Source organism: Phoxinus phoxinus (assembly GCF_949152265.1).
Source record: "Phoxinus phoxinus genome assembly, chromosome: 5".
Lineage (NCBI taxonomy): Eukaryota > Metazoa > Chordata > Actinopteri > Cypriniformes > Leuciscidae > Phoxinus > Phoxinus phoxinus.
Window position 1 is genome coordinate 16315193 of NC_136880.1, and position 15677 is coordinate 16330869.

Sequence of the window (15677 nt, forward strand, 5' to 3'; positions counted from 1 at the left end):
CATGTTGTTGTTTTTATTGTTTAATTTAATAATTATTATTTCATAATTCCATGAATTATGTGTACGTTTCTGATTTGTTTCAATCTTTTAGTGTGGGAAAGCCTTAAGTTAGTTGACATGTAGTTGCAAAGTTACATATAGTTAGTAGAATGTCTAAAGTGGACCATCGAAATAAAGTGTTACCGGATAAAATGCTGTTGTATACATCACATTTCTGGAATATCCCAAGAATCACAAAGCATTGTAGTACAGATTTACATCTCACCTTTTGAAATCTTTGCAGTCTTTCAGATGAGGCCCGATACATCTGCGAAGCAAAACATAAAACCCAACATATCACAACTAGTACACACTGCAGTCCCTGATGAACCTGGTTCAATAACACAAATGACCGTTTCGTGTCATTACATTTAAATGAAAGCATCATATATGAAGCCTCTCTCACCCCTGGGTGCAGTTCTCATGACAGGACTGGCACACACGCATCGCGTCAGCATATTTCCAAATGAGTACGTCTTTCTCTCCCGGTACGCCTTGTGGGCAGCGTGGGACACAGTGCGGCCCATCTTTGTAGTTAGCACAGACTGTACATTTGTCGGGTCCCTGGACAAAAGTTGGAAATTAGATGGCAACAAGCAACTTTTCCACAGTCTTCTAGTGATGTGAATTTAATGATGTGTCTCCAGGACACTACTGGGACAGAAAACATTGGCTTGTGAGACTGGTGTGCTGCCATCAGCTATTTCAAATAGAAGAATAAACACTTGTTTACTGGCATCTAGCAGAACATGCGGTGCTGTAGGTTTGGTTTGATACTTACAGGGCCAGTGCAGGTCAGAGTTTCATTCATGTGCAGACATTCAGGGTCGCATTCAACACATGTTTTGTTGACCTCAAATTCACGTGGCTCACTATGTAGACAAAAATTTGTTCCAAAAAATCATTGAAATAACCAAATAATCACTTAACACCAAAAGTTCAAAGTACCATTCCACCCCTAGTGTAGATTTACATCCAAACTATTTTAAGGCATGCAACAAAAAAAATTTGAGGAAAAAACGTTTAAATATGTAATTTTGGTGATCAAAGATGAGTTTTAAGGGACACAATTATTGACTACAGGGGAATTTTAAGAGAATTGGCCACTTGTAGCGTTGTGATTTGAACATGGATCAACTGAGAAGGCATAATAGTCTCACTCACCCAGCCAGTAGGTTACAGGAAGCAACACAGTGTTTTCTACGGCTGTAATGCTTACAGATGAAGCACATAGTGGGACCAGGACCCCAGCAGCCATCAGTCGTGCACATCTCATCGCACGTGCTGCTCTGATTCGCTGTAACACACACATTCAGATAAGTTATCAGGCCAAAGATATACAGAGCACATTGTTTTAAATCAACCTTAAAGGTCTGAAAAAGCAAAAATGTAAAACTCTCCATTATAAATGGATGCTTGAATTTGAAGGAATAGCTCTCACCCAAAAGAGAGAATTCTGGTATTATTTACTCTTTGCAAACCCATACGCTTTCTTATTTTTTTTCTGCTGAATGTAGGAGACATTTTGAAGAATCTTCACACAGCTATTCTCCATTCCACTACAGTGCATATTTAATACAATGAAGCACACTTCTTTTTCACAAGGGTTTGGCTAATATGAATACAACATTTTCTATTCAGCCATTTCCATGTCCTTTATTTATAGTTGGGCCTTTGAAATTCATGGCAATTTCAATCAATAGCATTATTAATTATTTGATTGTAAGCACATTTTTGTTAATTCTGTATTATCATACAGTTAAGTGCACTTGTTTTTCACAAGGGAAGACTTGCAACAAAGTGCAGAAGTCGATCTGACTACTTTTATGTTACGTGTGCTTTTTTGAGCTTGACAGATCAGCATGAACAGCATTTGGGAAAAGGAGTGTGTGAAGATTCTTTAAAAATTCACTTTTTGTGCTTCACTGAAAAAGACACTTGGAGTGACACACGGGTGAGTAAACTTTCAACAGACTTGTCATTTTTTGGGGTGAACTAAACTGTTCAAATTCTTTGACAGGTGTTATTGTGATAATTAATTTACCACAGATGGCAGCGTCAGCATTTCCTAACATTTTGTCAGTCTGGTGTGTAGATTTGAAGAGGCGTTTCCACTGGTCAGGGCTGGTGTAGCAGAGATTCTTATTCTTCTGGATAATCACGTCACCGTCACTGATCTCCCTCAGGGACCGCAGGCCTAAATGTGTGATTTTAATTTGGGTGACAGCCAAGCTGAATGTACCTCTGTGGGAGCAGGAGAGAAAGATGGAGGTTCTGTATATGCAAAACAGACTCAACAAAGTGATTCATTTAGGAGCAGCTGGCTAATTTGTAATTTGTCATAATCCGTCAAAATGATCTGAGACTGCCAACATATTTAAGGGCTTTCGCACCAGAGGAACCTTTTAATAGTTCTTAGAAGTAATGGCGGATGTAGCTTTTTGCCGTGTTCGCACCACAGGAACTGGGAACGATTTTAGTTTTAGGAACGCCTTGTGTGGGAACTAAACTCCTACTTCAGAGTAGGGTCAAACCCAGCACATTAGGAACTACCTGATGTTAGGTACACTAAGACGTTAGTGTCGATGCCGATTGGCCGAAGGCAAGTGAATCACCAGCAACCGCCATTTCTTTTAAAAAGCTGTGTAAACAAACAGATTATAGCCTATATATTTACTCCACAAACTTAACTCCACGAACATGGAAAACATGGACCTCTCCACCTTTACGCTAAGGAGAAAATCCAATGCAAGTGACCAAGTGAAACATGATTATGTATTTCTGCTCAGCTAGCGACATCAACCACATGGCAAGCGCTAATACCTTTTCATATACTGTCTACTTTCTTTGCGTAGTAACGTATTAGACAGGACTGTTCAACAGATCGTAAACTAATGAAGACGGAGAACGCGAGCGCTGTGTGCTCAGGCTCTAGCGTTCTCAGCGCCATCAACATAAAAGTCACAACAACGAGCGCGACTCACGTCGCATCAGAGTTTCTACTGGCGGTGCGAACAGGAAAATGGCCTTGGCAGAACTTTTACTTCTCGGGGAACCACCCTGGTGGCTAGTTCCTACAACTAAGTTCCTAGAACTACCCGGTGCAAAATCCTCTTTTGAGACCGCAGTATTTTTTATTGACTCACTGCTGTTTTGTCCGTCCACGGATGACCTCAAGGTTTTCAAAGGCGCTGAGGGATGACATGTTTTCCGGCCACTGCTGAATCACCAGGTAGCCTTCAAGTTGGGAGAAGAGGAAGTTTTATGAACACTAAAGGTCCCCTTCATGATACACCATTTCAACCATCATAAATGTCCAATATTAAAACACTGCATTCTCACCAGTGATTTCTTTTACAGTTCTGAACACGTTGAGCTTGACTGGGTCCAGTCCTGTAGTATTAGTATGCGGGTCACTGCAATAAAATTTTTTTTTTACATAAAAATCATAAAATGAATGTCTTTCTGGTAATCAAAAACAAAAATGACTGTCAAATCCTAACGTCACCATAAGCAGATTGATATCAAAGAGTTTGTGGAAAATTTGCCTCAATCACACAATCTAAATGCTAAGCAAATGGCAAAAAAATATGGTAACATTTTTTCGATTTCCACTTTAGACATTCTACTAAATAAAACTTTTCAACTAAATGTCAACTAAATCTCATTAGAATATTAGTAGACTGTCTGATGGTCCTCAACAGACATTTTACTGAGTATAAGTAGGGTTGGGTATTGGGAACCGGTACCAAGTTTCCAAGAACCGGGGATTCAATAAGACATGCTTTTCGATTCCACTTATCGTGTCCTGTGTGCAAATTTTAATTTGATTTCAAACCATTCAAGCACTAGAAGACGCGAAAGAAACTCATTTCAGCACTTGTGCGCTGTTACGCATCCAAAGCGCTCATATAGTGCGCGAATACTGAATTCTATTTCCCATCTTATTTCGCTTGAACTGACAAATACACACAAAATGATGTTAAAATATCCTCGTCGGTTTTGTCTGTTGTGAATATCAACGGTAGAGAAAGAAAACAGTATACCGGTATTGTATCAGCAGAATGGATCCGTGCAGCTATTAAAGTGACAGCAGCCTAATATTCCTGCTGCTGTCTGTGCCATTAATATCAAAGACCAAAAGAAAAAGAAAATCACTCACTGATCTTGACTGAATAATTTTGTAATTTTACAAAAAGATTTAATTTTGTAAAAATCAATAAGAATCAGAATCGCTAATATTCAAACGATACCCAACTCTGGCTATAAGTAACTTTGCAACTACCTGTCAAATACCAGTCATTAGAGTATTAGTATTTAGTTAGTATTAGTAGACTGTCTGCTTAATATCTGCTGAAGCTTTATTTTGATGCTCCCTTACTGAGATTCTACTGACTATAAGTAACTTTGCAACTACATGTCAACTTGTTCTACTAGCTCAATCCCCAAACTAACAGTCTAATACTCTAATGAGATTTAGTTTAACCACAAATGTTTGAAGGATGATTGTCTTTAAGCAACATACACCGGCACTCAGCATTGTGCAGTCCATTCTATGTTATCAGAGAGTGTAAAATATCATTCTCACCCCTGAAATGTTGTGGTGAGGATTGCAACACCTCCGCTGATTTTTGTGCAGTTCTCAAAGGAGTCGATGTTGCTGGCGTTGATTGACAGGACATTGGTCAAAGGCCCCATTCCAAGCCCATTGCAAACTAAGGGGTTGTTAGCACAGACATTAAAAATTAACTACAACTCCTTTCTTAGGTGAAGAACAAGCCCTGAAGGCAAAAATAAATGCAGTACTTATGCTACCAGTAAAAACTGGTAAAAAAAAATCTTTGGATCTGAAGGATGTGAATTATGCTTCCTGTATGTATGAATGTCTTTACAAAACTAAGATTTGTGTCTCTCAACTATCCCTATCAAAAGTTTGAATGGTTGGGGTGACATTTTATTGAAAGAAATTAAATAATTAAATGCGTTGAGCCAGTATAAAACTTGTATTTAGCAATGCCATATTAAATTGATTAACATTGACATTTATAATATTACAAAATATTTATATTTTAAATAAATGCTGTTCTCATAAACTTTCATGACATATGTACTCATCAAAGAATCCTGAACAAAATGCACCGTTTCCACAAAAACATTAAGCTGTGCAACTGTATTAAAAAACTGATAATGATAATAAATGGGTTTTTTTTTAATCAAATAAATGCATAAGCATAAGATACTTCTTTCATTAAAAGAACCCCAAACCTCTGAACGATAGTGTTTAAAATATATATATATATATATATTAAAATACAACATATCATGGCTATGTTGACTGTATTGTTGGAAAAGCTTAGTTACAATAGTTGACGTGCAATACTATGGATGGACAGATCACTAACAGACAGTCGTTTTTATGCCTTCCACATAGTTTTAATTATATGTTTTAAATGACATTAGAATACAGTTGTAAATGCAGTTATAACAAGACTAATGTGTTTGTCAAACTAGAAAAAAAAAAGCAGACAAACAATCTTTCCTCTTAAAAAAACCCCCATCTTGTTCCCGAACCTGACCAGCAGACTCAACTGTACCTTTTGGACACAGGCCATCACACTTCTTACATTTCCGAACTCCACCCTCATCCACCTCATAGGTGCCAGGGCTGCATGTTATCACACATGCCCCATGGTCTGTCACGACATAGTTATCTGAGGAAAACATCAAACCATCAGTCACTCCCGAGTCATTAACCACAACCAACCAGCAACACGATCCTAATGCGTCAAATCATTCTGTCATGGACGGTGATCCTGCTTTCTGAGATGTTATTCAGAAACCAGAGTTTGAGTTGCAGGCTCACGATCCACGCCAGAGTGATTCTCTTTACCTGGAGTGTGTCGTTTATATTTTAACCCTGAACACCTAAAACATTAATCTCCAGAATGCAAGAATTCAAGACCTAACCGCTTTGAATTTGCATGAAAGATATCATTAGAATCTGGTCGTGTGTTCAAGTGAAGGAAAAAAAAAATGTGTGTGTCTCATTCTGACTTCAGCCTGGCCTTACGTGGGCATATCTTGATACACGTTGCCCCAAAGCTGTACTTCCCGTCGGGGTTGGGAGCGAGCTGGTGGGTGTTGGGGTCGTAGAGCATGAGCCGTGGACATGCGTCCTTACATATCCCTTCATCCTGGAAGTCCTTACAGGCCTGCAGAACACAAACAGCATTTCCCATGAGGCAACTAGTCCCAAATCATCTTCACTGCCCTTGAGGTTAGATTTACTGCAGCTGTGCACTTTTGCTTATAAATGTTTCACTGTAACAAATGTTTACAGACGCTAAATAACTTGTTTCTTGTATTTTTTCAAAGGCTTATATTTAGTACACTATAGTTCAAAAGTTTTTAACAAAAAAAAGTATACTTTTAAAGCAAGGATGCTTTAAATTTATCAAAAGTGGCAGTAACAATATTCATAATGTTACAAAAGATTTGATTACACTATATTTTACAGTACGTGTACTATAGTGTACTTGCAGTGTACTTGCCCAAGAAAGTACTGGTAATATAAGGTAACTAGATGGGTTAAGGTTAGGTTTAGGGGTAGGTTCAAGTTTAGTACCTAGTTAAACCCAGTTATAGTAATTGCTACAATAAGTACATAGTATGTTGTACATGCGAAACAAGACTGTACCAACTATTTCTATAGATTTCTTTTTTTTTTTAAATGCTGCTCCTTTAAATATCTATAAATCAAAAGTATCACGGTTTCTACAAAAATATTAAGCAGCACAACTTTTTTCAACATTGATAATAACAAGAAATGTTTCTTGTGCAGCAAATCATCATATTTGAAAATATTTCTGAAGAATTATGTGACACTGATCAGCTTTGATCACAGGAATAAAATGCATTTTAATATATATATTCAAATAGAAAACAGTCATTTTAGTATTTATCAACACATTCAAGTGCCTGTGAATTTCTCACATGTTGAGTCATATTGCTATTATTGTTCAGTTCGTAATTACCTAACCTAATTAACTAACTGTATTTACGCTCGCATATAGCATTCCGTATACTAAATGATGAATGAGCAAACAAGTGAATGGTTGGGAAATGAATCTAACGCATCTGCAGACGTGTGTTTCTCACCAGGCAGTCGGTTGGTTTGGGTCCAGTGCAGCCAGCAGCACAATGTTCATTGCAGCAGTCCATAGGCTGGAGTCCCTTACACCTGCCCGAGCACTGCTCCGCACAGATCACCTTAGTCACTAGATTCAGAGAGAGAAGAAACGTCAGAGGTGCTAACAGACCTAGCAGTGTTCGCTACCGCTGAGCACAGCAACAACAATTCAACATTCGTCTGACGAGTTTTCAAAAACAGTCCTCCGGGGGTCATGTAGTGTTCTTCGGCAGTCGTGAAATATACTGTAAGTCAAGGATTACGTAACTAAACAAACTAAAGAGAAGCATTTAAAAAAACAACTCAAAAAGCAGAAATCCTTACAGAAATCCTTACAGTGGTATAGTGCATTACTAACCAGTACAGCATGAAACAAGATAACCCAGGTTTAAGATAACCAAGGGGTTTTATACTCCCTTTTTTCAGTTACTTGTCCAATCTCGTTTACGTACATGTTGAGGCTACGTGTTTGTGGATTTATCATTAAAGTCTGCTCCCTGCTCAAATCTCCTTCCTTGCAATAAGCCAGGGTGACAACAGTAAATGGTCTGCAAAGTTTTAAAGAGCACAGTGCACGACAAATAAAGTTATTGTCTCCTAATAAACAACAATCGATTCTGAACTGCTGAAACGAGTTGTCAGCAATTCCTGTCTCACTTCCTGTTACATACGTGCATAACAATGTAGCAAATTTGGTAGCAAACTATGGTCTTCATTGGTTGCCCGTGACCAATGTCTACTCCCTGTATTTCATGTTGTCGACATGACAAAAAGTTTTCTGCTTTCTGCACTGCAAAAGCAAACCCAAAAAAGGATAATACGGAAAAACGGATTCCATTGTTCCTGTTCATTTGACTGTTTATCATAACTTATCTGACCAATGAGAGCAGAGCAGGCCAATCACAACAGACTGAGCCACCTGACCAATGAGAGCAGAGTAGACCAATCGCAACAGACTGGGCCATCTGACCAATCATAGCAATCTGACCAGTCAGAGCATAGTAGACCAATCACAACAGACTGGGCCATCTGACCAATCAGAGCAGAGTAGACCAATCACAACAGACTGGTCAATCTGACCAATCGGAGCAGAGCAGATTAGACCAATCACAACAGACTGGTCAATCTGACCAATCAGAGCAGAGTAGACCCAGCACAACAGACTGGTCAATCTGACCAATCAGAGCAGAGTAGATCAATCACAACAGACTGGGCCATCTGACCAATCAGAGCAGATTAGGCTAATCACAACAGACTGGGCCATCTGGCCAATCAGAGCAGAGTAGACCAATCACAACAGACTGGGCCATCTGGCAAATCAGAGCAGAGTAGACCAATCACAACAGACTGGGCCATCTGACCAATCAGAGCAGAGTAGACCAATCACAACAGACTGGGCCATCTGGCCAATCAGAGCAGAGTAGACCAATCACAACAGACTGGTCAATCTGACCAATCGGAGCAGAGCAGAGCAGACCAATCACAACAGACTGGTCAATCTGACCAATCAGAGCAGAGTAGACCCAGCACAACAGACTGGTCAATCTGACCAATCAGAGCAGAGTAGACCAATCACAACAGACTGGGCCATCTGGCCAATCAGAGCAGAGTAGACCAATCACAACAGACTGGGCCATCTGACCAATTAGAGCAAAGTAGATTAATCACAACAGACTGGGCCATCTGGCAAATCAGAGCAGAGTAGACCAATCACAACAGACTGGGCCATCTGGCAAATCAGAGCAGAGTAGACCAATCACAACAGACTGGGCCATCTGGCAAATCAGAGCAGAGTAGACCAATCACAACAGACTGGGCCATCTGGCAAATCAGAGCAGAGTAGACCAATCACAACAGACTGGGCCATCTGGCCAATCAGAGCAGAGTAGACCAATCACAACAGACTGGGCCATCTGACCAATTAGAGCAAAGTAGATTAATCACAACAGACTGGGCCATCTGACCAATCAGAGCAGATTAGGCTAATCACAACAGACTGGGCCATCTGGCCAATCAGAGCAGAGTAGACCAATCACAACAGACTGGGCCATCTGGCAAATCAGAGCAGAGTCGACCAATCACAACAGACTGGGCCATCTGACCAATCAGAGCAGAGTAGACCAATCACAACAGACTGGGCCATCTGGCCAATCAGAGCAGAGTAGACCAATCACAACAGACTGGTCAATCTGACCAATCGGAGCAGAGCAGAGTAGACCAATCACAACAGACTGGTCAATCTGACCAATCAGAGCAGAGTAGACCCAGCACAACAGATTGGGCCATCTGACCAATCAGAGCAGAGTAGACCAATCACAACAGACTGGGCCATCTGGCCAATCAGAGCAGAGTAGACCAATCACAACAGACTGGGCCATCTGGCAAATCAGAGCAGAGTAGACCAATCACAACAGACTGGGCCATCTGGCAAATCAGAGCAGAGTAGACCAATCACAACAGACTGGGCCATCTGGCAAATCAGAGCAGAGTAGACCAATCACAACAGACTGGGCCATCTGGCCAATCAGAGCAGAGTAGACCAATCACAACAGACTGGGCCATCTGACCAATTAGAGCAAAGTAGATTAATCACAACAGACTGGGCCATCTGACCAATCAGAGCAGATTAGGCTAATCACAACAGACTGGGCCATCTGACCAATCAGAGCAGAGTAGACCAATCACAACAGACTGGGCCATCTGGCAAATCAGAGCAGAGTAGACCAATCACAACAGACTGGGCCATCTGACCAATCAGAGCAGAGTAGACCAATCACAACAGACTGGGCCATCTGGCCAATCAGAGCAGAGTAGACCAATCACAACAGACTGGTCAATCTGACCAATCGGAGCAGAGCAGAGTAGACCAATCACAACAGACTGGTCAATCTGACCAATCAGAGCAGAGTAGACCCAGCACAACAGATTGGGCCATCTGACCAATCAGAGCAGAGTAGACCAATCACAACAGACTGGGCCATCTGGCCAATCAGAGCAGAGTAGACCAATCACAACAGACTGGTCAATCTGACCAATCAGAGCAGAGTAGACCCAGCACAACAGACTGGTCAATCTGACCAATCAGAGCAGAGTAGACCAATCACAACAGACTGGGCCATCTGACCAATCAGAGCAGAGTAGACCAATCACAACAGACTGGGCCATCTGGCCAATCAGAGCAGAGTAGACCAATCACAACAGACTGGTCAATCTGACCAATCGGAGCAGAGCAGAGTAGACCAATCACAACAGACTGGTCAATCTGACCAATCAGAGCAGAGTAGACCCAGCACAACAGACTGGTCAATCTGACCAATCAGAGCAGAGTAGACCAATCACAACAGACTGGTCAATCTGACCAATCAGAGCAGAGTAGACCAATCACAACAGACTGGGCCATCTGACCAATCAGAGCAGAGTAGACCAATCACAACAATCACAGATTGACCGACTGGTCAATCTGACCAATCGGAGCAGAGCAGAGTAGACCAATCACAACAGACTGGTCAATCTGACCAATCAAAGCAGAGTAGACCCAGCACAACAGACTGGTCAATCTGACCAATCAGAGCAGAGTAGACCAATCACAACAGACTGGGCCATCTGGCAAATCAGAGCAGAGTAGACCAATCACAACAGACTGGGCCATCTGGCCAATCAGAGCAGAGTAGACCAATCACAACAGACTGGGCCATCTGGCAAATCAGAGCAGAGTAGACCAATCACAACAGACTGGGCCATCTGACCAATCAGAGCAGAGTAGACCAATCACAACAGACTGGGCCATCTGGGCAATCAGAGCAGAGTAGACCAATCACAACAGACTGGGCCATCTGGCCAATCAGAGCAGAGTAGACCAATCACAACAGACTGGGCTTTCTGGCCAATCAGAGCAGAGTAGACCAATCAAAACAGACTGGGCCATCTGACCAATCAGAGCAGAGCAAGCCAATCACAACAGACTGAGCCATCTGACCTATCAGAGCAGAGTAGACCAATCACAACAGACCGAGCCATCTGACCAATCAGAGCAGAGCAGGCTAATCACAACAGACCGAGCCATCTGACCAATCAGAGCAGAGCAGACCAATCACAACAGACTGGGCCATCTGACCAATCAGAGCAGAATAGACCAATCACAACAGACTGGGCCATCTGGCCAATCAGAGCAGAGTAGACCAATCACAACAGACTGGGCCATCTGACCAATCAGAGCAGAGTAGACCAATCACAACAGACTGGGTCATCTGACCAATGAGAGCAGAGTAGACCAATCAAAACAGACTGGGCCATCTGACCAATCAGAGCAGAGCAAGCCAATCACAACAGACTGAGCCATCTGACCTATCAGAGCAGAGTAGACCAATCACAACAGACCGAGCCATCTGACCAATCAGAGCAGAGCAGGCTAATCACAACAGACCGAGCCATCTGACCAATCAGAGCAGAGCAGACCAATCACAACAGACTGGGCCATCTGACCAATCAGAGCAGAGTAGAGCAGGCTAATCACAACAGACCGAGCCATCTGACCAATCAGAGCAGAGCAGACCAATCACAACAGACTGGGCCATCTGACCAATCACAACAGACTGGGCCATCTGGCCAATCAGAGCAGAGTAGACCAATCACAACAGACTGGGCCATCTGACCAATCAGAGCAGAGTAGACCAATCACAACAGACTGGGTCATCTGACCAATGAGAGCAGAGTAGACCAATCAAAACAGACTGGGCCATCTGACCAATCAGAGCAGAGCAAGCCAATCACAACAGACTGAGCCATCTGACCAATCAGAGCAGACCAATCATAACAGACTGGTCAATCTGACCAATCAGAGCAGACCAATCATAACAGACTGGTCAATCTGACCTATCAGAGCAGAGTAGACCAATCACAACAGACTGGTCAATCTGACCTATCAGAGCAGAGTAGACCAATCATAACAGACTGGTCAATCTGACCTATCAGAGCAGAGTAGACCAATCATAACAGACTGGTCAATCTGACCTATCAGAGCAGAGTAGACCGAGCCATCTGACCAATCAGAGCAGAGCAGGCTAATCACAACAGACCGAGCCATCTGACCAATCAGAGCAGAGCAGGCTAATCACAACAGACTGAGCCATCTGACCAATCAGAGCAGAGTAGGCCAATCACAACAGACTGAGCCGCCTGACCAATCAGAGCAGAGTAGACCAATCACAACCAGTGTTGGTCAAGTTACTTAAAAAAAGTAATTAGTTATAGTTACTAGTTACTTCTCACAAAAAGTAACTCAGTTAGTAACTGAGTTATATCATTACAAAAGTAACTAATTACCAGGCAAAGTAACTATTGAAAAAAAACTCAAAAAAAGAAAGAAAAATTTTAATATGTAAAATATCTTGGATACCCCCAATATTAAATATGTTAAATGAATGAAATGGACACTAGAACAAATTATTATTATAAAACATTGATGGTTTAGAACTTTTAATATTTATTGCACAGACCACAACTGGCCAACAAATCCAAAAATAAATTACCGGTATGCTTCTTAAGAAATGTACCAAAAATAAGTAATAAAAAATATACATACACATACACTCTTTGTAGTGCAAATTAAAATGACAAAACTTAATACTGGTAGACATACTAGCCTACTTGAAGTATTTTCTTCCTCACAAATGTAAACAGTTTAACTAAAAGTGTTCTCAATATAATATTGAACAATACCAACATAAATAATAATAATAACATCTAATGTTGTGGGGGTTTATTTGTATAACCTACAGAGAACGTCATCGTCAGAGGTTATTTAAGCCAAATTCTAGTCGTGTTTGCCGCACGTGTTCACAACCGGTCAAACAATGTTTTCTTTGAACGTTCCCTGCAGGTTATTTTGGAGTTTTATTTTATAACCATGTAAACTAATTAAAACGTTGCAGATGATAAACTATATTATGCTCGGACATAGGCCTACTCGGTCTCTCTCGCGAACTGTCGAGCGCGCTCTCGGATGGACACACTCCGGTCTCTCTCGCGAACTGTCCAGCGCGCTCTCGGACGGATCACACTCGGTCAATCTCGCGAACTGTCCAGCGCGCTCTCGGACGGACACACTCGGTCTCTCTCGCGAACTGACGACGTTCGCTTCGCTTTTGTCCAGTCCGGCGCCTCGAAACACACACACACACACACACACACACCAGAGAAAAGAGTTTGCAGTTCCTATGGGGGAGAAAAGAGCCCGATCGGATGAAAACCGCTTCAGTGAACTCAATTATAGTAACGGCGCATTTTATTGTCAGTAACGGTAACTGCGTTATTACGGAGGAAACAGTAATTAGTTAGATTACTCGTTACTGAAAAAAATAACGCTGTTAGTAACGCCGTTTATTTATAACGCCGTTATTTCCATCACTGATCACAACAGACTGAGCCATCTGGCCAATCAGAACAGAGTAGACCAATCATAACAGACTGGGCCACCTGACCAATCAGAGGAGAGTAGACCAATCCCATCAGACTGTGCCATCTGACCAATCAGAGCAGAGTAGACCAATCACAACAGACTGGGCCATCTGACCAATCAGAGCAGAGTAGACCAATCATAAAAGACTGGGCCATCTGGCCAATCAGAGCAGAGTAGACCAATCATAACAGACTGTGCCATCTGACCAATCAGAGCAGAGTAGACCAATCATAACAGACTGGGCCATCTGGCCAATCAGAGCAGAGTAGACCAATCACAACAGACTGGGCCATCTGACCAATCAGAGCAGAGTAGACCAATCACAACAGACTGGGTCATCTGACCAATGAGAGCAGAGTAGACCAATCAAAACAGACTGGGCCATCTGACCAATCAGAGCAGAGCAAGCCAATCACAACAGACTGAGCCATCTGACCAATCAGAGCAGAGCAGGCTAATCACAACAGACCGAGCCATCTGACCAATCAGAGCAGAGCAGGCTAATCACAACAGACCGAGCCATCTGACCAATCAGAGCAGAGCAGGCTAATCACAACAGACTGAGCCATCTGACCAATCAGAGCAGAGTAGGCCAATCACAACAGACTGAGCCGCCTGACCAATCAGAGCAGAGTAGACCAATCACAACAGACTGGGCCATCTGACCAATCAGAGCAGAGTAGATCAATCACAACAGACTGTGCCATCTGACCAATCAGAGCAGAGTAGACCAATCATAACAGACTGGGCCATCTGGCCAATCAGAGCAAAGTAGACTATCAGAAAGGCAGTGTTAAGAGCGACTGAATCTTCAAATAAAGTGTTTTCAGAACCAAACTTTTGAATAGTAGTGTGAAGTGTCTGTGTTTCCAGTCACTAGCTTTTAAAAGGTTTCTGTGTTTGTTTGTTTTTAAACACTTCTACATAGTATGTTTTCACTAATTTACTAAAAAGCCTGAAAGTAGGAAAAAACATTCAGATTCAGTCACTCGAGTAGTTTAGGACCACTTACTTGTTTGGCAGTTTTGAGGGCCAGGGCCCCAACAGGAGCCATTGTGACAGCGTGTGTCACACTTCTTACCTGCGGGAGGTAGAGCAGAGCATTCTTAATCTATGTGCAAAATTATAAATTAGTACCATTTAATATGCGTTTATATATATATATAAAAAAAAAAACATCTTGAGGGACTTACAGTATCTTGGCAAGTTTTGTACCGGGTCCATATTTATAGACTGGCTCTTCATGTTGAGAATATCAGTCCACTGGATGGTCTCCACGTTACATAAATGACTGTTACCGGTAAATTTGATTCCACCCTTCAGTATTTCTAAGAGGAAAAATAAAAGTGTTTAAACAATGCGTTAATGCACTGTATGACAAACTTCACTAAAGAGTGACAGTTGAAATTTAGATCTGTTATTGTTTTCCAAATAAAACTTTCAGCACTACGCATGGAGATTAATGAATGTTATTCCCTCCACAAAACACACGTGCGAAAGACACACAGGTCAGTTAGAAGCGTGTGTTATTCTCATTTGGAAGAAGAAAAAAACGAGGACAAAGAACACTTTTATATAACCACCACATACCAGTTAAGCTAGTCAGTGGTAACTGGTTCACGCCTTGTCCGATGCTGTTGTTGGAGTTTAGGAGGACGGCCAAGGCAAATGTGTCTACATAAAGGGAGTGGCCACGGATGATGCGCAGATTCTCAAGGGGGATGCTGGGAGCCGTGTTGATCGCAATAAGAACATACCCACCAACTTCTTGGATGCTCTAAAAATCAGAAACAATAAACATAAAACTCACTAACATCCAACACTAGTACTATATAAAGAGTTGTTATACTGCATAATTTAAATATTGTTGAGGCATCTGTCATGAAATAGCTACAACATATAATAAAACATTGGTATATAGATGACTTACAACAACCAAACAGTAAGATAGCAGTAACATAGCACTGGACGTAGCGTTTGTAAATGTAATAT

General features: G+C 41.7%; 1 protein-coding gene across 2 annotated transcripts in view; it reads right to left on the reverse strand.

Annotated features, from left to right (window-relative positions):
- The window catches only part of egfra (epidermal growth factor receptor a (erythroblastic leukemia viral (v-erb-b) oncogene homolog, avian)), a 65799-nt gene that overhangs the window by 16992 nt on the left and 33130 nt on the right, over window positions 1–15677 (reverse strand). For both annotated transcript variants that reach the window (XM_079614297.1, XM_079614296.1), the window contains exons 3-16: window positions 15276–15462; window positions 14879–15013; window positions 14698–14766; window positions 7198–7316; window positions 6110–6251; window positions 5634–5750; window positions 4628–4754; window positions 3382–3455; window positions 3186–3276; window positions 2084–2283; window positions 1204–1336; window positions 821–911; window positions 446–603; window positions 266–307 (exon numbers count right to left, since the gene is read on the reverse strand). In XM_079614297.1, coding sequence (XP_079470423.1) covers window positions 266–307; window positions 446–603; window positions 821–911; window positions 1204–1336; window positions 2084–2283; window positions 3186–3276; window positions 3382–3455; window positions 4628–4754; window positions 5634–5750; window positions 6110–6251; window positions 7198–7316; window positions 14698–14766; window positions 14879–15013; window positions 15276–15462 — 1685 coding nt within the window. The remainder of the gene's footprint in view (window positions 1–265; window positions 308–445; window positions 604–820; window positions 912–1203; window positions 1337–2083; window positions 2284–3185; window positions 3277–3381; window positions 3456–4627; window positions 4755–5633; window positions 5751–6109; window positions 6252–7197; window positions 7317–14697; window positions 14767–14878; window positions 15014–15275; window positions 15463–15677) is intronic.